We start from the raw sequence: 23,883 nt of genomic DNA on the forward strand, positions 1-23,883 counted from the left end.
TTAGAACCAAGAGGTTTCGGATTTGAGAACATTCCTCATAGACTTCCCTGGCTTATTATTTTATTCCAAAAGCCCAAAGTTTGATTTGGTTTAGTTTTTCGAGACAGGGTTTCTCTGTGTAGCCTTGGCTGGCTTGGATTTGCTTTGTAGACCAGGCTGGCCTCAAACTCCCAGCGATCCGCCTGCCTCTGCCTACCGAGTGCTGGGATTAAAGGCGTGCACCACCACACCCGGCAAGCCCTAAGTTTGAAATGCTCCAAAATCTGAAATATTTTGTGCATCCAAATTTTAGATTTTGACACATTTTGGTTTGTAGAGCCTCCTATAGTTTTTTTCATTTGTAAATAGGAAGTAAATTAATTAAAAAAATTAAAAAAGAAAACAGTGGTGTTACCCACGTATTCCTGCTCAGAGTCCCAACCAATTTCTCCCTGCTGAAAGCACCCTGTACCTCTGAGACTGAAGGGCAGAGTCCCCTGAACTCTGGACTCAGCTTCCTAGTATGAAAGATGGCCAGAAAGTGGACATGGTAGCATCTGCTCAGAGTGACAGCGGATGATGCCATTTAACACAACAGCTTCCTTCCTCCTAGCCTATGACTTTGCCCTCAACACCAGGTTCATGGGGCTCAGGAGTGTTCTGTCAGACGCCACAGTCGTCACTCTCCATATAGTCCCCACAGGAGCTTGTACTCGTGGTCCCCTGAGTTCTTCATGTGCAACAGCTGGGTGCCTTCTCATATGTCCACGGACAGAAGAACCGTATTTCCCGGCTGCTTGGGCCTCTGTGCTGCTCTCACACTCATGCAATATCCCCACAGAAAGATGGCATGCTCTTTGCATGCCATACGCCATAATATAATATGCTTGCAGGACAGGCCTACATGCACTTGTCATACAAAGCTTTAGGAAGCCTCTTACCCCTGTGCCTGCCAGCGTCTGCTGCCATTCAGTCCTCATTTGCCACTACCTCCTTGCCGACAGAATCACATTTAGTGTCGCTTTTCATCACTCCATCCTTGTGTGAATCAGAGGAAGGTCACCCTCAAATAGAGTTAGGTGCTGCCTGGTCCAGGCCAGTGGTTGTCAAAGGGTTTCTATAGACCTCTGGTTCCCCAGGACCTCATAACGGGTTGATGAGGCCAAAGTACTTTTCATACAACTCTTCCCCATTCTTTTATGTTAGTTAACACAGTGGGGAAACCGCTGATGCCTCTGCAGACATTTCAGGAACAACGCCAACTTATACTAGTTACCACTCTATTCTGTACCAGCAGACACTTGAGTTTAAAAGCCAGCTTCAGACCAGGTGCAAAGATGCAGGCCTCTAATCCCAGCACTCAGGAGGCAAAAACGGGTGGATCTCAGTGAGTTCGAGGCCAGCCTGGTCTACAAAGTGAGTCCAGGAGAGCCAAGGCTACACAGAGAAGTCCTGACTCGAAAACAAAACAAACAAACAAACAAAGCCAGTTTCACTCAGAGTGCCCTCCAGAGAGCCTGAGAGATGGCTGTTCTTTCAGAGGTCCTGAGTTCAATTCCTAGCACCTGCAAGGCAGCTCACAACCTTCTTTAATTGTAGCCCCGTGAGATCAGATACCCTCTTTTCCTCTTCTGGTGTGCAGACATTCATGCACATAAATCAACCATATGCATAAAATACATACATTAACAAATCTTTTCACAAAAGAATATCCTGATGAAAAATGTCAGCAAACCCCTCTTTGCTATTCTGTGAGAGCCACGTGGAAGTCGGCAATGAGTGTCTCGGTATCATCCAGCAACGCACTGGTGCAGCTGTGCGTTGTCAGCTAAACTAGTGACTGACCCAGGATCACCATTTTGGGGGGGGGGAAATTACCATTTTTATATGAAAGAATCTTGGCAAACAAAATGTGGTTCTTCAAAAGGGGCTGCTCGCCAGCTCCTTGAAGTTAATCAGAGTGAGGCTGTCACACCAATGGCAAAACTTCAGATTTCAAGTGGAAATTCTTTTTCAGAAGATAAGACACCCAAAACCAGGAGCTTGACAACCCAAGACCTTTCTGATAAAATCAACAGTGATACAACTCACAAGCAAAGATGTCTCTCTGACATTTTAACAGATGCCACAAGACTAGGAAGAGTGTGTGTGTACATTAAGGGACCAGGAACTGCCAAATGTCCAGTGTTAAATGGCACTGTGACACTAGTGTGGCCAAAGATCCACTCGACATGCAGGACCATCCAAAGAGACACAGACAGAGCTGAAACACATTGTTTCCACTTCAGACTCCACAGAGAGACTCATCTTAGAGTCCAGAGCAATCTGAGAGGCTGTCAGCAAGCTTCCCCTCTGCTTATCCACACGGGGCTGCATGTTTTTCCAGCTCTTTCTTACCCAGTGTGCGGACAGACTGAACACAGGAAAGGCAGGAGGGCCCCGCCTTCCTACCAAAGAAAAGCACAGAACACTTCTTACTTCTTCTTGTGAATGAGACTTTTAAGGAAGGGATTTTTCACTAAAAATATTTATATTACCATATAATATAATGTTTGTTACTATTTTAGTTTGTTACTATTCCTTTTAAGTGGTTTATTTTACATTTCATCAGTTTTCATTTCTATCATGTTAAATGGTGGTAGATATGGGTCTTAGCTACAGGAATTTTCACAGTCTTCTAAGTGACCCAAAACTCAGGGTGACACAGAAAGCATTCTGGCTTACACGAACAATGAGACCCTGGGCAGATGACTGTCCCATTCACCCTTCTTGACTGAGGCTTTTAGGGGAGAGACCCACTTCTGATTAAGAGAAAGGTAAATGAACCCATTCCATCAAGTTCTACAAAGTCCCTTAGGTCTTACAAAAGACACACAAGAAAGAACGGGTCCCTTTTTGGTTGCTATCCATTGAGAATGAAGCTGGATTCTACTAAGAAAAAGCTAATGAAGTCAGTCTGCACAGTGGGAACCTAGGCACACTCCTGTGCTCCGGGCCACTAGCCCCTGCACCTCCCGGCTCAGGAGAAGAAAAAAGAATCCACGCCACAATGGCCGACTAGGCCCTGCACATCTGGCTGCCATAGTGCCACTTGCTTTACTCACCATTTTCCACTGGCTCCCACGGTAACCACAAACAAATGCACATTCTCACATTTTTGCTCTACTTTACAAACAGTAAGTAGAAGCACAGGCCAGGCATGGTGGCTTGTGCTCAGAATCATAGCACGCAGGAGATTTGAGGCAGGAGGATCACATGTTTGAGTACATCTGGCTTTACAAAGCGAGTTCCAGGCCATCACATATCTCAGGTGAGCCTGCTTTAAACATGTGGCGAGCCAGGAGGCAAAGGCTCTTCTGTGCCCTTGCAAGAACTGGGTTCCAGGTCACTAAGCTAATAACGCGAACATCTGTCAGAAACACCAAAGTGAGGATCTGCTGTCCCAGTTCCCCTCAGCAAGGATCCCATCACTGTCTGCCGCCACCACCTCTCCTTCTGTCGTAACAAACAGACCTGCGACAGCAAAGACCTTTCTGACATGGAAATAAAGATTACCTGGACTATGAGAAAAAGATGATAGATAGATAGATAGATAGATAGATAGATAGATAGATAGATAGATCGATCTCCATGTAGAATATGAGGTAATTATTAAAAACCATGCTTGCTAAAGATCTGATATGTGAAAGTACTTTCCAGAAGCCAAGGCTAGAAGACATAAAGTTCTTTGTATAATATGTGACAAACACGAGGAGCTCATCTGTCCCTAAGAAGCTGACACAGGAAAGCTATGACACATCACAGACTGCCTCAAAGGCAGGAGGAACCAAGATGGGCAAACTGTTTAGTTCACGAGAAAACCAACAGGAATAACTACAGAATTCCCGACGTGCCAAACAGGAGAGGCAGAAGCGACTATTAGATGCCATAGAAGATCTTTGTGATACCGGGCGTGGTGGCGCACGCCTTTAACCCCAGCACTCAGGAGGCAGAGGCAGAGGCCAGCGGATTGCTGTGAGCTCGAGGCCAGCCTGGTCTACAAAGCGAGTCTAGGATAGCCAAGGCTAACACAGAGAAATCCTGTCTGGGGGGGGGGGGGGAAGATCTTTGTGACAATGAGAATGGGTAGGCACTCTAAGGAGAAAGAACATAAAATGAAAAAGTAAGTCTAAAACCTTTATGACTTTTACATGGTATTTTTATACCACAAACAGGAGGGGAAAGAAAAGCAAATATATGAGAATTTGGCGCACGCCTTTAATCCCAGCACTTGGGAGGCAGAGGCAGGCGGATCGCTGTGAGTTCGAGGCCAGGCTGGTCTACAAAGTGAGTCCAGGATGGCCAAGGCTACACAGAGAAACTCTGTCTCGAAAAACCAAAAAAAAAGAGAGAGAGAATTTGCATTTGTAAGGTGGAAACGTGATTTGTTCAGAGGACGAAGCCATCAGAAAGTGGCACATGTTTTTGCCTGGTATAATTTTTTTTTTTTAAGGCAGCATTCCTAACATAATGAAGTCTGAGAAATCAAAAGGGGGGTCATCTAATTTTTCAATGAGCAAAGGATTCGAAAGGCAAGTCTGCTGAATACACAGGAACATGGCAAACATTTCAGGCAATAACCAAAGTTTGCCATTTCATCAACTACGAAAGTGGACCACTCTAAAGCTTCAAGTGCATGCCAAGCGTTCACTCAAGGCAGCTTCCAACCTGTCCTCACTCCCTGCAGGAGTCAGTGTCTGCACACTGAGGTCTGTCTACAGCAGAGTCACCGAGCACGCCTCACTCCCAACTCACAGGAGAGTGTGCAGAAGCAGAGTTAGGAATCCAGGCTCCTAATGCCATGCTCGGCCTCACAGCCATGTGCCCCCAAAGGCCTGACATTGATATGTGTCGTCTTGGAAGTGCCTATTCTCCACGGGCCTTGGGAATCCAGGCTGCAGGCTGACAAGGTTGCCGGAGTCTTTTATACAATGGTCTACAGATATTTACCAAGTCCTAAATGAGCTCGTGGATGAATCACGCTCTGCCTCTCATGTTCTCCAGCACCCTACAGAGACGCCCTCTGACAAGCCACTTCCTTCAGCTGTTCCCAGCCCTAACAGCCATGAGCACCCTGAGAACAGCATTTCCTGGGCAACACGGCAGAAATTAGCAGGCCCGCCACATGAAAAGTGTCCAGATCACAGTTGCTGTAGAGCAAAAACTTGTATCAGCCAGGCTACTCAAAAAAAAAAAAAACAAAAACAAAAAAACAAAAAACTAAAAAAATCAAAATCTGCCTGCAAACTGGCTAACAGGACAGATGTTCCTGACCCACCAAAACCTCCCAGACCTTTGAGGAATAGCAGGAAGAAGCCCAGGATGGCCAGGCATGGTGGCGCGCGGCTTTAAGCCCAGCACTCGGGAGGCAGAGGAAGGTGGATCTCTGTGAGTTCGAGGCCAGCCTAGTCTACAAAGCAAGCCCAGGACAGAAACCCTGTCTTGAAAAACAAAAAAACTGAGAACTAAGTACAGGAGGCAGAACCAGTTTCCCAGGTGCCTTTTCCCCCTTCTTGTTCTTCAGTAAGATTCTGTCACACCACCCTCTCTTAGGATGGAGCAGGACAGACGGTGGAGGCGGCGCATGCTGAGCTAGATGGGTCGGTTGTCACAGGAGCATTTTAACTGAGAAACTACAGGAAAATGGAAGCAGTCAGGGTAAAGTTGAAGCGAAGGAGAGTCACCTCTAACTGCTATAGGGCAAAGTTACCTATTTCATCTGCGTTTGCAAGAACCAAACAGAGGGATGGGCCAGCCATGCAGATTTTCCGGCAGCCTGCTGTCCCTATGTGCCTGCTGAGCAACTGGGGGCAGGAGCTCTCAGTCTGGGCAACAGACTGAAAAACAGTCAGAGTGCCATCTTCACAAACTTGGCTCATAGAGCCTATCAGCTCCCCAGGGTAACCATCCTTTTCTTCATGCCACAGGTACCCTAATGAGCTCCTGCACTGGACACCGGCCCACGTGACACAGGTAGCCTAATACACTCCTGCACTGGACACCTGCCCACGTGACACAGGTAGCCTAATGCACTCCTGCCCTGGACACCTGCCCACGTGACACAGGTAGCCTAATGCACTCCTGCCCTGGACACCTGCCCACATGACACAGGTACCCTAATGCACTCCTGCCCTGGACACCTGCCCACATGACACAGGTACCCTAATGCACTCCTGCACTGGACACCTGCCCCATGACACAGGTATCCTAATGCACTCCTGCCCTGGACACCTGCCCACGTGACACAGGTAGCCTAATGCACTCCTGCCCTGGACACCTGCCCACGTGACACAGGTAGCCTAATGCACTCCTGCCCTGGACACCTGCCCACATGACACAGGTACCCTAATGCACTCCTGCCCTGGACACCTGCCCACATGACACAGGTACCCTAATGCACTCCTGCACTGGACACCTGCCCCATGACACAGGTATCCTAATGCACTCCTGCCCTGGACACCTGCCCACGTGACACAGGTAGCCTAATGCACTCCTGCCCTGGACACTTGCCCACATGACACAGGTAGCCTAATGCACTCCTGCCCTGGACACCTGCCCACATGACACAGGTACCCTAATGCACTCCTGCCCTGGACATGCCCACGTGACACAGGTACCCTAATGCACTCCTGCACTGGACACCTGCCCCCATGACATAGGTACCCTAATGCACTCCTGCCCTGGACACCTGCCCCCATGACACAGGTACCCTAATGCACTCCTGCCCTGGACACCTGCCCACATGACACAGGTAGCCTAATGCACTCCTGCCCTGGACACTTGCTCACATGACACAGGTAGCCTAATGCACTTCTGCACTGGACACCTGCCCACATGACACAGGTACCCTAATGCACTCCTGCACTGGACACCTGCCCACATGACACAGGTAGCCTAATGCACTCCTGCACTGGACACCTGCCCACATGACATGGGCCCTTTGGAACCTGCCTTCCTGATTAACTTACCCTATTTTGTGTGCCTAATAATGAAACCAGACTGAATAAAATCTATTTTGGCTCAGGTCCTCTCCAAGGTGCAAAGGCCACATGTGGTGATGGCTATCTTAATAGCAATGTCCCAAGATAGAGCAAGATAACACATGATGAGACACAGGAAGCATACAGGCGTGCGTGCATGAAGGGGGTTGCATGCGTGCGCATGCACCCTCTTACGAAAGCACCAGCACTGAATCATTAAAGTCCACGCTGATGATTGTAAATCCCAATAACCTTCCGGAAGCCCTACTTCTCAACGCCAGGGTCGGGGCGTTTCCACTCTCTTCGTATTCACAATGGAGATTAAGAGAAGACAAAGCAAAGTCAAAGCACAGCCATCACCACACGCATAATAAAACACAGGCATCCACTTGCTCACCCAATATGCTTCGAGTACTGCACTCAAAAGTAACATGCCTGCTTGGTATAGCGGACACGCTCAGCACCAACAGAGCTGGTTCATAAAGCAAAGCCAGCCCCTCAGCCTCCTGGGCTTCCTATGAGGATAGAAACCAAACAATTTTCTGCAGCTACTCACTGACCATCCAGACATTAGGAGAGAATCGGGGCGGCAGGGTCCCTTGTGAGGAGCTGAGACGCAAAGGATGGGGGAGCTAACCGGGAGGCAAGGCAGAAAACAGCCATCTATGAGTGAACACAGCGAAAGGGCAGGTCTTGTGGCTGAGTGAGAGGTGGATCCACACAGGAGGCCCAGCCTCAAAGGCCACTCAGGAACAAGTGCAGTGCTTCTAACACAGGCTTTATGGCTTCTCAGGTCCACCCCCCTCCCGCAAGAGCAGGTTAGAGAGTAGTGGTCCTCAACCTGTGGGTCTCAACCCCCATGGGGGCCATTTATCAGATATCCTGCATATCAGATATTTACATTATAAGCCTTTTTCTTTTCTTTTTTTGTTTTCGAGACAGGGTTTCTCTGTGTAGCCTTGGCTGTCTTGGACTCACTTTGTACACCAGGCTGGCCTCGAACTCACAGTGATCCACCTGCCTCTGCCTCCCGAGTGCTGAGATTAAAGGCGTGCGCCACCACGCCCGGCCCTTTATAAGTCTTTTTTAAATAACATTTTTTTCTTCTTCTTTTCTTTTCTTTCTTTCTTTCTTTTTTTTTTTTTTTTTTTTTTTTTTTTGGTTTTTCGAGACAGGGTTCCTCTGTGTATCCTTGGCCATCCTGGACTCACTTTGTAGACCAGGCTGGCCTCGAACTCACAGTGATCCGCCTGCCTCTGTCTCCCGAGTGCTGGGATTAAAGGCGTGCATCACCACGCCCGGCTCTTTTCTTTCTTTTTTGTTTGTGTTTCAAAACAGGGTTTCTCTGTGTAACCCCCCTGGCTGCCCTGGACTTACTTTGTAGACCAGGCTGGCCTTGAACTCACAGAGATCCATCTGCCTGCCTCTGCCTCCTGAGTGCTGGGACTAAAGGCGTGCACCACCACATCTGGCTTTTAAATAACTTTTAAAATTTATTTGTATTCTAATGTGCATTTGGTATAAGGCTGTCAGATCCCTTGGAACTGAAATTACAGACAGTTGTGAGCTGCCGTGTGGGTGCTAAAAATTGAACCCAGGTCCTTTGGAAGAACAGACAGTGCTCTTAACCACTGAGCCATCTCTCTAGCCCCTACATTATGATTGTTAAGAGTGGCAAAATTACAGCTATGAAGTAGCAATGAGCTAATTTTATAGTTGGGGGTCACCACAATTTGAGGAACTACATTAAAGGGTCACAGCACCAGGAAGGGGGAGAACCACTGCTCTAGAAAGGGAAAACACCAAAAGACAGGAAGGCGATTAGCAAAGGCAGTCCAGCCTGGACAGCTGAGTGCCAATGCAGGGAGAATGACTTAGGAAGAGGGTGCAGGTCTGCAGCCTATGGGTGGGCACTGGGCGCTAAGAAAGCTAGCCAGGGCAGGGCAGGGAACCAGAGCTTGGACAGAGGCCGTGCTGGTCATAACATGAGAATAGCAGATCCACATCCTGGGTATCAAGAGACACAAACCTGGCAACACAGGGATGCCGGGTCTCTTACTTTCTCATGAGGCAGGCTGGACCTCTGAGGCAGGCTGTGCTGCTTTTCACTAGGGTGGCAGGCTAAGCCCTTGGGCCTTGGCACCCTTTGAAAGTCCACTGCCTATGGCAATATGATGCCTTCTCTCCCATGCCAACATCACACAGGACTTACAGCATCTCCACAACGCATTTCCGGTCTGCCCACTTCTGAGCCACAACCCCGGTCACAGCAGTCAGACTCCTATGCCTCCTAGGCCTACCCAGCTGGCATCACTGCCTGTGGAACTTGCAGGGTGCTTCAGATCTGAAAGCACTGTTGAAGGATTCTGGGCTCACACACGCAACCCACAGCACCCTGGGCGTTACTTCCTGACACACTACATTGTCCTCAAAAAGAGGGCAGCATTTGAGAGACAGGATGAAACATCTTCACGCTAAGTAGTACCCGCAGCAACTGAATTTAATAATAATTGAAAAATAAAAAGAGGTCATGAGAAAGATCAGAGCTAAGATTCCTGGAACATAATTCCAGGGTATTAAAGAAAAGTAGCAATTGCATAATAACGGAATTACTATACTTGTGTGCACAAATATGATGTCTCCATCTATTTGGATTGCTATTTTAAAGACAAAAAGAAAATACCATAGCCTAAGTAGCTGAGCTACAATAGCAAATCTATTTCTCATAGTTCTGGGCCTAGAACAAAGCAGTGTGTGAGGAGGGCTCCATCTAGTCTGCACAGTGCCTTGTGGTCTGTCATCGATGGTAGAGGGGTAAGGCACCCCCGAGGCTACACTGCACTCAGAGGGTTTCAAAGGGGTGGGAGCTATGCTTGTGACATCTCACAGCCTTACAGGAAGTCAGAACTTAAAAGAAAGTTGGGGAGCCAGACATGGTGGTGCACGCCTTTAATCCCGGCACTCAGGAGGCAGAGGCAGGCAGAGCTCTGTGAGTTCAAGGCCAACCTGGTCCACAAAGCAAGTCCAGGACAGTCAAGGCCTACACAAAGAAACCCCGCCTTGGAGAGGGGTTAAAGACAGGGGGGGGGGGGGAGGGAGGCGGGGGGCCAGGGTGACGGGCGGGGGGGGGGGGGGGGGATGATGGATAATGTTAGTGTCCTCTGGGCCACAGGGCCATCATTCTGGCCTTCATGCTTAACAAATGAATGACAGGAGCCTGCTGAACACCTTCTCTATACAAAGTACCACCTAGCCGCCTCCTTTTTCTCTTTCAAGCACCTCTCAGGCATGCTCTCACTAAGATTACAGGCATGGTAGAACAGAGAGGTGCAACTCTACCAAGCACCCTGAGCCAGAGCGGTGCTCTCATGTGCACACAGGTATGTGCACACACATACATGCAGTCAGAGGAATGAGCACATTCACCGACAAGAAGGTACACATGCACCCGATCATGTACTCAAACACACATGTAGTGCCCACTTACATGTGAACACACACGCGTATGCACTCAAATACACACAACCACATACCATTCTGACATGCCCACAGAGGTCCCTCCGACATTTCACGTACCGTTGATTTAAAACATCACCAACAGAGCTCACAGAAGCTGCAAGACCAGCCTGGAGTCCTCCTCACTTAACAGAGGGAGACTCAAGTTCAGGAAATGACAGGGCAAGAAAGACAAACAGGAGCCGGGCGTGGTGGCGCATGCCTTTAATCCCAGCACTCGGGAGGCAGAGGCAGGCGGATCGCTGTGAGTTCGAGGCCAGCCTGGTCTACAAAGTGAGTCCAGGATGGCCAAGGCTACACAGAGAAACCCTGTCTCGAAAAACCAAAAAAAAAAAAAAAAAAAAAAAAAGACAAACAGCTCCCGGCCAAGCATCTTATACCGACTGCAAGTCCAAGCCTCAACGCTGCTCTGGGCTTCTCCTTGGGCTCTTACCTATTATGTAAAAGTAACAAAAAACTACCTGAGGGGTTAAGGGCAGCATATTAAGGAAGAGAGATGGCTGTGTGGGCTGGTTCCTCAATAAAAACCCAGACCTCAGTATATAAGGGAAAACCACAGCATCAATGACATCTTCCCAGACCCTGTACTCTAGGGCATGCCATGGCTTAGAGTCACACTGGCCTGTAAGAGATGGCCTCAGAACAAAAGGCAGCCGAGCCACAGCATTCTACACCCATGGGGTGAGAGGAGTGGTGGAAGGGCAGCAGCGGGACCAGGGTGGGAGGAGACCCTTCGGGCTCAGGTAGACAAGGAAGAACCCCAGCAGGCCCAGGGTGGGAGGAGACACCTAGGGTTCAGGTAGAACCCGGGGAATCCCAGGGTAAATGGAAACACCTGGGGCTCGGGGAGACAGGGAATAGTCAACAGACCTGGGACAGAAGCCACAGGAGAGCAGTCACCATATTTAGCACAACGTGGCAGAGAGCATCACGCTGGAATACAACCTAGACAGAGGCCCTTCAACTCTACATAGATCTCTAAGAGGCCACACAGGCTCTTGGCCCACTCCTGACTCACTATGGTGCATCTTCTCTCTACTCCAAAATCTCAGGACATCAGAGATCAAAAAGAGATAAGGGGGCCCCAACACTACAGGGGACTATCAGGGAAGACCTTGGAAACCTTCCACAAAGGAAACTACAGGATGTGGCGGCAAACGCTACAATCCCAGCCCTCTCGAACCAACCTAGGAGCACAGGAGTTCAAAGCTAGCCTGTTGAAAGGAGAAGGCAAGCAAGGCTCAACAAACCTAACTCATGGCGGAAACTCTAAACCCCCACAAGTGACTGGACATCAGAGAATGCTCCCCCAATCCTAAGGGTTTCCTGGGCTGTGTGATGGCCCCACAGCCTCACCCAGCCACACACACCTTATGGAGTTGCACCAGTGTGGAGGCACAAAAGAATTCAAAGTTGAACTGATTGGAGGGGTCAAGCATCAAGAAAAAAAAGCCAAGCTGGTGGCTCGGTTTAGGGACAAAAATCAATGTTTTCTGCAAACAGGCTGAGAGATGCCAGCATATACAATGGGCCCTAACTTGGGGCCTGGAGAGATGGCTCAGTGGCTAAGAGCACTGGCTGCTCCTCCAGAAGACCTGGGTTCAATTCCCAGCACCCACACGGCAGCTCACAACTGCCTGTAACTCCAGTTCTAGAGGGCCCAATACCCTCACACAGGCACACATGAAGGCGGAAACACCAATACAAAATAAATAAATAAATAAATAAATAAATAAATAAATAAATAAACCATTTAAAGCAAAACAAAAGGACCCTAACTCAAGAACAGGCACTTCATTTGCAGACTGCAGGAGATCTGAAAGTGAAATACTGAAAAGTGAAGTGTAGGTCTTAAAACGGCCTGGCACGAGGCACAGATTGCCCATGGCAATCTACTACTCTCCCACAGTAATAGCTCTGCTCTTCCTAGAAATCTTCCTTAGGAGCCTATATCTGTGTAAACACAAGAGGCCTTGCCAGACTTGGGGAGGGGAGGAGGGGGCGGGGTGGTGAACAGAGGGGCAACAGGGAAATTCCATGACTTAACATTTGGAAACTCCCAGATAAATGACTGTCTTCATTTTACTGTTTGGCTTGGGTCTAAGCCGTGAGAGGTTCAAGGGCATGGACCTACCTCGGCAAGCAATCCCCTGCCCGTCGATGGTCTGCCTGCACACTCCACAAGCTCGGGGCTTCTTAAAGTCCTTCTTCTTAAAACTGTGCGGGCATGTGGTAAATTCTTCCGGCTGAAAGAGTAAAGGAAGAAACTGTCAGTGCTTCAGCTTGTGCCATCTGTCTGTCTTCTTTCCTTCCTTCCTTCCTCCTTTCCTTTCCTTTCCTTTCCCTTCCTTCCTTCCTTTCTTTCTTTCTTTCTTTCTTTCTCAGGAGATAATAAATCTAGTGACCCTTGAAAAGAGCTGAAAGAAGAGCTTTACCGCGCGAACTCCAGTTCCGGAGAGGCAGTGGATGGCGTTCTGGAGTCCACAGAGCACCTCACCCTCTCTCCGTCTGCGCATTCCCCCACCCCAGGGTGCTTGAGGACTGAGACATTAGGCAGCTGCCCAGGTGGTAATATGCCCCTTCCAGGCTGCAGGCTTACATCACCCACTGCAATAACAAAGTAACCACACAGGCTCCCAGGCTCTCACGGTTTTTTCTTCTAGAATAAATGATTAGCAAAGAGCAAACTGAAGCTAAGTGGCACTAAGCAGTTGTCCCCTCACAGACATCCCAAAATAACCACTAAGGTTTTCAGCTTCTCAGGCTGGTGTGCTGGAATGAGACAGTCCTGGGGTGAGCCTGGAACACACACGTGCTTCCTCCTTAACTGTGATGACAAGCATTATTAGTATGAGGAGATTAGCTCTCATCCACCCAGCTCAGGTTTGCACAGTGTACTCAGAGCCTCTATGTGGAGACCTGAGAAGAGTTCACTTCGTTTGAGAAACATCCTTAACATGTCTGTTTGCCAATGACAGTGGACCATCAGTAACTACTAACCCTGTGGGTATTAGTGTGTACACGTGTACACACACAAACACACACGGAGGCCACTGCACACCCACCAGGATAATTTAAATTTACTGAGAAAATGAAACGTATTGCTTGTCTCATGTTCTCAGTAACAACAACTTTGAGCAGGGTGGGGGTGGGGGGTTCGATGATTTCTTACAAGCTTTAAGAAATGTGACAAGATCAATTTAAAAGTGGCTCCACTCGCCGGGCATGGTGGTGCACACCTGTAATCTCAGCATGCGGGAGGCAGAGGCAGGTGGATCTCTGAGAGTTTGAGGTCAGCCTGGTCTATAAATCAAATCTAGGACAGCCAAGGCTAACACAGAGAGACCCTGTCTTGAAAAACAAAACAAAAGTATCTCCAATCAGTACTTTACTTTCTGCACAGCCCCCAGCACTCTTACAGTGTAGCCAATATATTATTTTTTTTCTAACAACACGATGCCAACAGCACCCGGCAATATACATCCTAACTACATCTTTGTTCGGGGACCTATGACTGCTCCTCAGAGAGAAGAGTAAGTTCAGGTGAGTTCAGTGAGCCATCCCTGCTGAGAGAGGCAAGAAGTTTCCTAGACAGGGCACCAGAGAGCAAAGAGCTGCAGGGCTCTTATGGCCTGCAGAAAAATCCCTTTAAAAGGATGACCAATGAAGTGTGCTCATCAAGGATATAGAAAAGGAGCCGAGCGGTGGTGGCGCACGCCTTTAATCCCAGCACTCGGGAGGCAGAGGCAGGCGGATCGCTGTGAGTTCGAGGCCAGCCTGGTCTACAAAGCGAGTCCAGGACAGCCAAGGCTACACAGCGAAACCCTGTCTCGAAAAAAACAAAAAAACAAACAAACAAACAAAAAAAACCCAAAGAATATAGAAAAGACCCCGCCTCCCAACCCTGCAACACACACCCTATGCCTCTCCAGCAGGGTTAGGAGAACATGGCCTGGCACTCACTCAAAGCTGAGCACAGTGCTTGCCTACGACAGATCAGGAACCCCAATTTTGCCCTGCTCTACAGGAAATGTAGAAAGACAACATTGCCTTGCAGAGGTTAGCTCTACAACAGTGCCTCTCAACCTCCCTAAGGCTAGGACCCTTTAAATACATACAGCTCCTCATACTGTGGGGGACCCCCCCAACTATGAAATTATTTTCATTGCTACTTCGTAGCTGTAGTTTTCCTGCTGCTATGAATCCTAATGTGAATCTCTGACATGCAGGATATCTGAAGTGCAACCCCTGTGGCAAGGTCCTTCCATCCCCAAAGGGGTTGCTACTCACAGGTTGAGAACCGCTGCTCTACACTGACCTCGCTTCTTGGCCTACATAAGCTATTTCAAAAACACTGCCCTGAGGCTGTTACTGCATTTCAGAGAAAAAAACACCACCAGAATACCACAAACACCATAAAATTTCCCAGAATCCAAACAAGGTGAAATTCACATAGGCTGCTAGCCAGTCAAAAATTATCAAGCACTAGAAGACACAAGAAAGAACACAGAATACATAAATAGAAAAAAAACAATGGAAACTGACCAAGAAGTTAGAATTAGCAGACACAGATATTAATGGTATTATTACAGTTGTATTGCATCTACTCAAAATGGAAAAGACCCCAAAAATGCATAAAGATCCAAAGAAAACAATCACAAAAGGAAATGCAAGCTTCTGAGGTGTTAAAAAAAAAAAAAAGAAAGAAACAACAAAAACCAGGACATGGTTATTGATCAATTTCTCAAAAAGACAGATCTATGAATTTAAAATATCACAATGAAAACCTCTCAAGATAAAGCAAATAAATGAGACAAACAAATGAGTTGTCAGGGGTAATATGAGAATCTTTATGACAAACGTATAGTTACTTGGCGTCCCTCGTCGGGAGAAGTACGGAAGGGATGCTGGGAGAAACAATGACTAAAACTGTCTCAAAACGCAGGGAAAACTGTAAAGGCGTACAGCCAAGAAATGAGCGCTGACTGTAATTACATCAAGGTGCATAAAAATAAAAGTACTCAAGCCTAGTAACAAAGAAAAAAAGTCTTAAAAACACTCGGAGCAGAGAGAAAGACACATCACACACGAAGGATGACCAATCAGGACTAACACCATCTCTCACTTCAAAACTGTTAAACTCTAAGGATGGAGAGCTGGGTCCTCGGTTACAAGCATGCACTCAGCCGGAGGACCTGGGATCAGTTCTCAGCATCCACAGCAGGCGGCTGACACACACAGCATCTCTAGTTCAAGAGATGCCTCTGGCCTCCAAGGACATCTGTACTCATGACACAGAGGCACGCTCTGTTTTAAAAACAAACAGAAATCTTTAAGAAAAAAAAATACATTTTGAAATATATGTGGGAAGTGAGTGGAACAACTCGAAATATTGAAAGAAAGCAGTAAATACAAAGTGTGCAGTCAAAACAGCTTCCAAAAATGAAAGACCTTTGCAAACTTCAGATGTTTACTTAAAAGCCGGGCATGGTGGCGCACGCCTTTAATCCCAGCACTCTGGAGGCAGAGGCTGGCGGATCACTGTGAGTTCAAGGCCAGTCTGGTCTACAAAGTAAGTCCAGGACAGCCAAGGCTATACAGAAAGACCTTGTCTCGAAAAACCAAAAACAGAAAGAAGAGAGAGAGAAAGAGAAAGAGAGAGAAAAAAAAAAGAATTCACCAAGAGCTGACACATACCTCAGATATATTCAAAAGAGTGATAGGACAATGGAACTGAGGACTTTATATAGGAGAATACGAGCACCAAATGGCAAATAAATGTATAACTATGCACTCCCCCCCCCTATTAAAAACAATCAAAAGGTAAGCAATCATCGAATAACAATGTGATGTGACAGTTATAAAACGAAATCAGCCTAGGTGTCCATCAACTGGTGAATGAAGAAACGAAGGTAGAACACACGAAGGAATTTAATTTGGCTGTCAAGAAAAAGGGAACATTTCAGGAAACTGGATGGATCTGGAAAATATTATGAGTTGTGTATATAAGGTCCAGAAAGACAAACACTGCATTTTTCTCCCTCGTATGTGAATGCAGCTGCAAATTTTTAGATCTATATGTTTAACCCGAACTACCTAGAGAGGCCCAAAAAAAAAAAAAAAAAAAAAAAAAAAAAAAAAAAAGGTATAAAGGTACCATTGAGGGAGCAGAGTCTTAAATCGGGGCTATGGTAGCTATATATGCTATGAAAATAGAGGAATGGGATACCAAAGGTGGAAAAGTTTAAGTGGGATGGAGGAAGGCCAAGAAAAGGGGGGGGGGCAGAGAGAGGGGCTAACCAAAACCAGGGAAGAATGAAAGAACCATATGAAAACCGACAATTTTGTGGGAAAAGAAATTAAAGCTATATTTCTTTAAAAAGAGATAAATGGCACTCAGTAGCCTGCGTGGATGTTCAACATTGCTCCCAGGAGACATAGGTGATTTAATGAAAATCTCAGTGCCAGGCATAGGAAACCTCCCTACGAGCTGTTGGTCAGGGATGCCAAGAGGTAGCAAAAATAATACAAGCTATCACCATGGTTTATAAGAAGACATATCAAGGAGTTCACGTTCACAAAGGGATAACATGTAATGACCTGGGAGAAGATGGCTGTCTGCACCACGATGTCTGTGTCCCCATAAATTACTGTGAAACACCAACTCTGCGGCGTTTTTGTTATTCTACCCTCTCTTAGTAATTGGCAGACCCAATCAGAAAATAAACATGGATAGCAATGATTTGGATGATACTGCCAACCAATTAGACCTACCTGAGACAGAATAGCCCAATAGCAACAGAGCACACACTCTTCAAGTGCACTGGCATGCTTAGCCACATTATGGACACAGAACAAGTTTGAACAAATCAAAATGCGTTCATGTCCTACTGAGAAAAGGAAAGCGCCTTTGACCACAATCAATCAAACTTGGGAGCACAAACAGCAATCTCTGGAAAACGCCCAAATAGTTGCAAACACAATACTACACTTCTAAATAACCCATGGGCCAGCCTACATAACCCACAACATACTACACGGTGAAAAGCTGGCTTATCCAAGAAACACAAGAGTTCATAACCTTCAAATATCAGTCAATAAACTTAAATAGCAGAACTCGGGAAGCTGAGGCAGGGAACTGGTAGAGGCCGGACTCTGTCTCAAAACTCGAAACAAACCATGAAAAAAGCAACTAATATGCTAAGAAGGGAACCAGCTGGCCTCCTAAATCAGTGCAGAAAATCCACTGACAAAAACCTAACATCCCTTTGCTGATTCAAGTAGGGAGAGAAAAGGGGCTTCCTTGTGATCACGTGTGCTTATGTAAATCCTAGAGCAAACATCCTTTATCATAAGGAGCTAATGCTTCCTTTTAAGATACGCAACGGGGCAGAGATGGGACTAATCAAGACTTAACATCTACACAGCACAATGGGGATGAGAAAAGGAAATAAAAGGGCAGCCAACTTAGAAAGCTGCGAAATGAGCCTTGTCCCTGAGAGCCTGTGTAGAAAAATCTGATGAAATCTAAAAAAAAAAAAAAAAAAAAAAAAGGTTTTGAAAAGTAATGATAATTTTTACAAGCAAAGCTGGATACAAGATCAAAATAACCAACAGGCTGTTCCATCTGCAGATCACCAGCCAGTGAACGTCTGCAACTGAAATTCAATGGCCGTTATGACTTTCAGCAGCATACATCGCTATTTCTAGACCTAGAGTCTTCCAAACCCTGGAGGTTCTTCAACGGTGTTGACACTTCACTGAGCATCTCCCTGTATTTGCTGATACAGGACAGCACTGTCAAAGATTACTAAAGTGCCCTGAACCCAGCAGAAACCTCTGCAAACGACATTTAAATTCTCACTCAGCCCTGAGCAAGCCACAACTCCTCTGAAATGGCAATGACATCCTCCTCCTATGACTACTACTCAACAGAGCTACTGGAAATGACGCTACACATCCACACGTGTTAACTTGGGCAGATTTAAAAACGACTTGGCTTAGGCAGGGTCCACCCGAGACCGATTCAATCTGACTATCTCAGAGATGAGACCAGAACACTGGGAAGTTTTTACAGCTCCCAGAAGTTTCTCGCCTGCAGTCATAGTACCTGCTGTACTATTAAGGCACCTTTATTAAATACTCCTTCCTATGCCTGTGTCTGATAATCAAGATAGATGTTGGCTACTTGATAGCAGAAACCCCGTATCGAGAGCCCTGCAGGAGTCTAGCAGAGCTCAGTATCCACATTAGCAAGGCACACAGTTATCGTAACCCCCTCACTTTTCCACAGATGGGACTGTGATATATATGCACGACCTAGACCCCACCACAGGCAACCAGTGAGGGATGAGGCTCACCCTAGTGCCACACTCAGACTGGCACAAGACTTCACCCTTAGCAATACTCAGGCTGGCACATGCCTTTTCTGCCTCTCTTGCAGCTCTTTCATTGTGATCTCTCTTGTGTTAGATGGAGTATCTTAAGTTCGGGGTACCAAACTCTTTCTCCTTTGTCCTCTGTGAGCCCTGCCCAGCTGGCAGACAACAAACCACAGTCCCTCAATTAAGACTTGTGCCCTAAATGAACTGGCCACAGTCTGTGGGCCAAGGAGAGATACTGTAACCTTTCAATGGTCACAAACACCTTTATTCCAAGCAAGGAGAATGAGGTACTGTTTCCCTGCAGCTTCTTGCTCAGTGGTCCACAGTTAAGAGCGGAAACAGCAGAGGCACTGTGGTGCCTGCTCAGCCATTTCAATTGCTGGGTCCCCAGGGAGTTTATTAAGATAGTGTAATAACATCGGCTCACGTGCATGCTACATAACATCTCTCTTGTGAAAGGAGACTAGCCACAGTTAGGCTGTCCTTGTTACCTGATCCATTGCTTTCTTTTTGTTTCTCCCTGAAAGTGGGGAGGTACAGCCAGGCTGAAGCAGTTGGCAAAAGTCAGTTCAGGAACCTAAATTGTGGCTAATTGTTAGGAGTCAAACTTTGGAAGAGTAACCAGTAAAGCTGCTGGTTCCAGAAGGACGCTCACCCGTGAGGGCTGGGCCAATTAGCCTTGATAGTGAGGTCTCTGGAGGGCAGGGAAGAGTCTCCACTCATCGGGGAAAGGCAAAACCCCACAGGAAACCCGCAGCCAGCCTTTCTCCACTTAAGGTCGCCATGGTAAACTAGTTTCATAGCACAAGGCTATGTCTGTACTAACCCAGCTAATGTTTTCCCTTCTGGAAGTACTCAGCCCACCACAGGAAGCGAATATAGGTGCGCTGGGGTGGCTAGGTAGCCTGCTAAGGAAACAGCACTGATCAAAAACACATTCCCAGCTTAACCAATCCGGAACCCTTCCCCACACCCACGGAGCTGTGCCCCAACCTCACCATAGAAGGCAGGCACCTGGGGCATGAGGGACCTTCTCTATTTTCAACAGTGTCCCCACAATTTAGCAGTAGTTCTCAACTTGTGAGTCACGAGCTCTTCAGGGGTCTAAAGACCCTTTGATGGGGTCACATGTCAGATATCGTGCATATCAGATATTTACATTATGACGCGTATCAGTAGCAAACTTACAGTTACGAAGTAGCAAGAAAAATAATTTTATGGTTGTGGTCACCACAACATGAGGAACTGTATTAAATGGTCCCAGCAGGAGGTTAGGATGTTGAGAACCACTTCTTTAAAGCAATCGCGTCTGGCTGCTGAGGCAAAACTGCCATGCAGACCTTTCTTTTCACAGAACTTTCCAAAACTTTCCTGGAAAAACAATAGCAGTTGATGCCGGATTTATAAGACTTAAAAGGGAGACGGGCCAGCTCCTGAGCGCCTTTTTAATTCGAGCCCCAGAGGACCTTTCTGTGAGCCACAGGGCGCCACGGTACCCTCAAAGACGCGGGAACTTGCATTAGATCTCTTCCAAACACGACCCCGGCATCTGCAAGAAACCTCACCAAGAAACACGCATGGAAGAGCGAGTCTGCACGAAGTCCAGTGTCTCCTCTCTACTGCAGAGAAAGGAATCCAAAGAAACATTTTCCAGCCGCTTCTGGACTCAAGGAGCTAAGGCTGTCGTGGCCCCACATCTTCCCGCGCGCGCTCACCCAGTTCTGCGTCCCTCGACACTGACACACACTGACACACACAGACACAGCCCAGCACACATTAAGACGAGCGCGCACCAGCACGGACACGCGCGCGCTCACAAGCCCACGAGAACATGGCCTTGTGAGACCACTCGGACGTTCAAGTGCGTGACGACCCGAAGGAGTCCCATCAGCCTTCCACGCGCACTCACCTGGCGCGGACGCCCACGCGCCCCAGTCTCGCGCGCCAGCCTCACGGGCGGGCCTGGGGCCAGCGCGCGCCACCGCATGGCCGCCCCTGTGGTCCGCCCCTCCTCGTCCTTCGGCTTAGCGCAGGACACGGACAGCTCTCGGTCCTACGTGGGCAAGGCTTGGGTCGCGTGCGTCTCAGCCCGGTCTGCAAAAGTTCCTGCCGTCAGAAGTCAGACGCCAGGAACAAAAGCCAGGCTCGAGTGGCGCGCCCCGCACGGCCCTCCTCCATCTGACACGAATTAGCCCGCCCTCCCCCGCAGACCGCAGCCCAGGGCCGGCACCGTTGCTCAGCTAGACGCGGGAGAAGTGGGCGACGAGACGAAACGCCTTCCCGCAGGGGAGGGGGAACGGGGCGGGGGGGGGGGAACGCCTCCCTGCCGCCATCTGACTGGAATTACCGACGCTTGGCTCGGGGTTCGGCATTACTAGGATTTCAAACCTCTAGGCACGCTGGCCCAGGGGCTTAAGAGAATCAAAACGCAGCAGGTTCCCAGGGCTTTTGGCATTTTAAAATCTTGACTACTCTCCAGTCCACTCTGCATCTAGGCTGGGAAATATCTACCGGTAATAGACACTACCCAGCTAAGGGTGCATTTAAAGTAGGCAGCAGGAAAACGCTAAAGCATAGGGAGCTTTATACCAATTTGCTTCTAAAGCTTTAAATTTTAAGGAAAAAAAGGGGGGGGGCGGTTGACTTTGCTGAGCTTGCAGGCAAAGCCCAAAGCAAGTGACTGCCCACTTTGCAATCCTACAGGATGGCTGTACATTCCCCATCTCAATGCCATAAGCTTATGGACAATCCCAACAAATAGCATCGTAGCCTTTCCATTCTGGGTCTGGAATTTTAGAAGGACATTACGCCTATAATCCCAGCATTCAGAGATGCAGAGGCAGATGAGTCTCTGTGAGTTCGAGGCCAGCCTGGTCAGCAAATCAAGTCCAAGACAGCCAGGGCTACACAGAGAAGCCCAGTCTGGAAAGAAGGAGGAAAAGAAGGAAAGAAAGGGAAGGAAGGAAGACGAGCAAACAAGCTACAGTGGGGCGTGATGACACTAGGGTGGAGAAAAAGTGTGAAAATGTGAGGGTCACTTTAAGAAAGCCATAAGGATACATTCTCCTGGCAAAGCAGCCACTCTCCTCCTCCAGGCTTGTGAACCTGCACTGTGCTGTACTCTTAAAAGAAAAAAAAAAAAAAAAATTCAACTGCAGCAGAGTGTGCCTTCCCACAAGGCAAGTCTAGCTTCTGAGACTAGGAAAAGACTTACTTTGAAGACTGGATGAGTTCAAGCTGAAGCAATTGCTGGTGTCTCTTAGGTGCAGCAGGGGAGACCCGTGCAATGGAGTAGCACTTAGCATGTAGCTCTAAACATGAAGCACCAGTGCCCCTGGCACCAGGCCCAGCCCATGTGGCGTTCTAACAGCCTACAGTGTCCCAGAGCCCAGCCTATGTGGATCTCACACTCCTAACTTTTGAGTCTGTGTGCCCAAATGCCTTAGATGGGAGGGCAGTCTGGGTGGGCTGCATGGGCCTTGATGGTTACCACATGTGCAAATTCCAGCCATCAATTCAACCTCTCAGGTTCTGGCACTAAATATCCATCTTTCTCTTTCGGCGGTGGAACAGCAATGGCTGCCCTTCAAGTTTTCAACTACAAAACTGAAAGAAAGAAAGAAAACCGAAGCTTACCTAAGATACACACTGCATCCTGGACTTCGGTTCTTGGCGCACGCATCACCAGGCAGACGCGCGTGAGCTCTTTTCCCCTCCCCCTCAAATGAGGTCATCACTCATTTCTCTCTGCATATACATCCTTCACTGGTTCCACATCACTTCATCGTTCTTGCATTCTCGCTCTTCTGCAGCCGCTTATTTAAGCCTTAGTTCTTAACAAGTCTCTCAGTCATATTCCTGCATTCGCTCTGGATTCCCCACACCAGGAGGGGTGTGTGTCTGTGTGTGATGGCAAACCCTTCTTCCACACCTTAGCCACACTGGCCACAAACCTTATGAAGGTGCTGACAGAGCCAGCAAAAGGGATGTGAGTTCAGAAGTGAAGACACAGCGCCTTAACGTGATGGAGCTCCGAGGGTTAAGTATGGGCGCCACACACTCTTGACGTCCACTCAGAGCAGCTCCATTACATTACAGCAGGTGCTGCCAAATGCGGCAGCAGGAAGACTGAGGCATGGCACAGGCCTGCCACACAGGCAAACATCAGACGGAGACTCTTATTATAGGTGTACCTGCCTCTGCAGGAAGTTATTTAGGAGAATACACCATTCAGAAAACGCCTACTCTTTATTATAGTTATAAACTACATGAATGTGATACACCTTCCAGCTCGTGACAACAAAATGGATTGTCTCAGCCCGAGGGAGAATCAGCAGTTACAGCCAAGGACTCTGGGCCAAGGTCCAGAGCCTTGAAACCAGGGGACTTGCCTATAGTCCCTTCGCCAGGTTGCACCTCTCCCATCCATGCCCTGGCCTCCCCTGATTCCCTCAGCCAGCCTCCCAGCTGGGCTGCACCCTTAACTGTGGCTCTCTTCTAGGGCTTTTTCCTCTTCTCTTTTCTAGCTGATAATGAGGGCTTTTTCTGAGCTCAGCTGAAGGTCCACATCCCACCAGCTTCCCCTATCCCCAGTGGTTAATCAGCCCCCATCCCTGAGAGGACTTCATTTGGTCATCTGGATCCTGCAGCAGGGCCCTGTTGGTCCATGCCACACAGGCCCAGTGTAGTGTGAACACAGACAAGAAAAGGTCCTTCACTGCTGTGCTCTCTGGCCACCAAGGGCTGGTCACTCACACAGGTGGCATTACACCCTTCTAAACACCGAACTCGGCCTCTTATACAAGCTGTGGGCAGATGGATCCATGGGGCCTGGGAAATCCAGATGCAGTGGTAGGCAGCCAGCTCTTCTGGTGGCTGGTTCCCACCTAACTCTTCAGTGGCTAGCTCATGTTGTCCCCGCTCTGCAAACAATGGTGAGAGGTACCTTTTCCCCAAGCGTCCTGTTTTCTTTCTGTTTTGCCCCA

At 48.0% G+C, this 23,883-nt stretch overlaps 1 protein-coding gene across 1 annotated transcript in view; it reads right to left on the reverse strand.

Annotated features, from left to right (window-relative positions):
* Nucleotides 1-21,050, reverse strand: part of Tns3 (tensin 3) — a 201,301-nt gene extending 180,251 nt beyond the window's left edge. Inside the window, exons 1-2 of the mRNA XM_051165076.1 lie at nt 20,808-21,050; nt 12,649-12,760 (exon numbers count right to left, since the gene is read on the reverse strand). Of these exons, the coding sequence (XP_051021033.1) occupies nt 12,649-12,760; nt 20,808-20,885 (190 nt within the window). The 5' untranslated portion in view covers nt 20,886-21,050. The remainder of the gene's footprint in view (nt 1-12,648; nt 12,761-20,807) is intronic.
* Between the last annotated feature and the right edge of the window lie 2,833 nt (nt 21,051-23,883).

Source organism: Acomys russatus, chromosome 22 (assembly GCF_903995435.1).
Source record: "Acomys russatus chromosome 22, mAcoRus1.1, whole genome shotgun sequence".
In the NCBI taxonomy this organism is placed as follows: domain Eukaryota; kingdom Metazoa; phylum Chordata; class Mammalia; order Rodentia; family Muridae; genus Acomys; species Acomys russatus.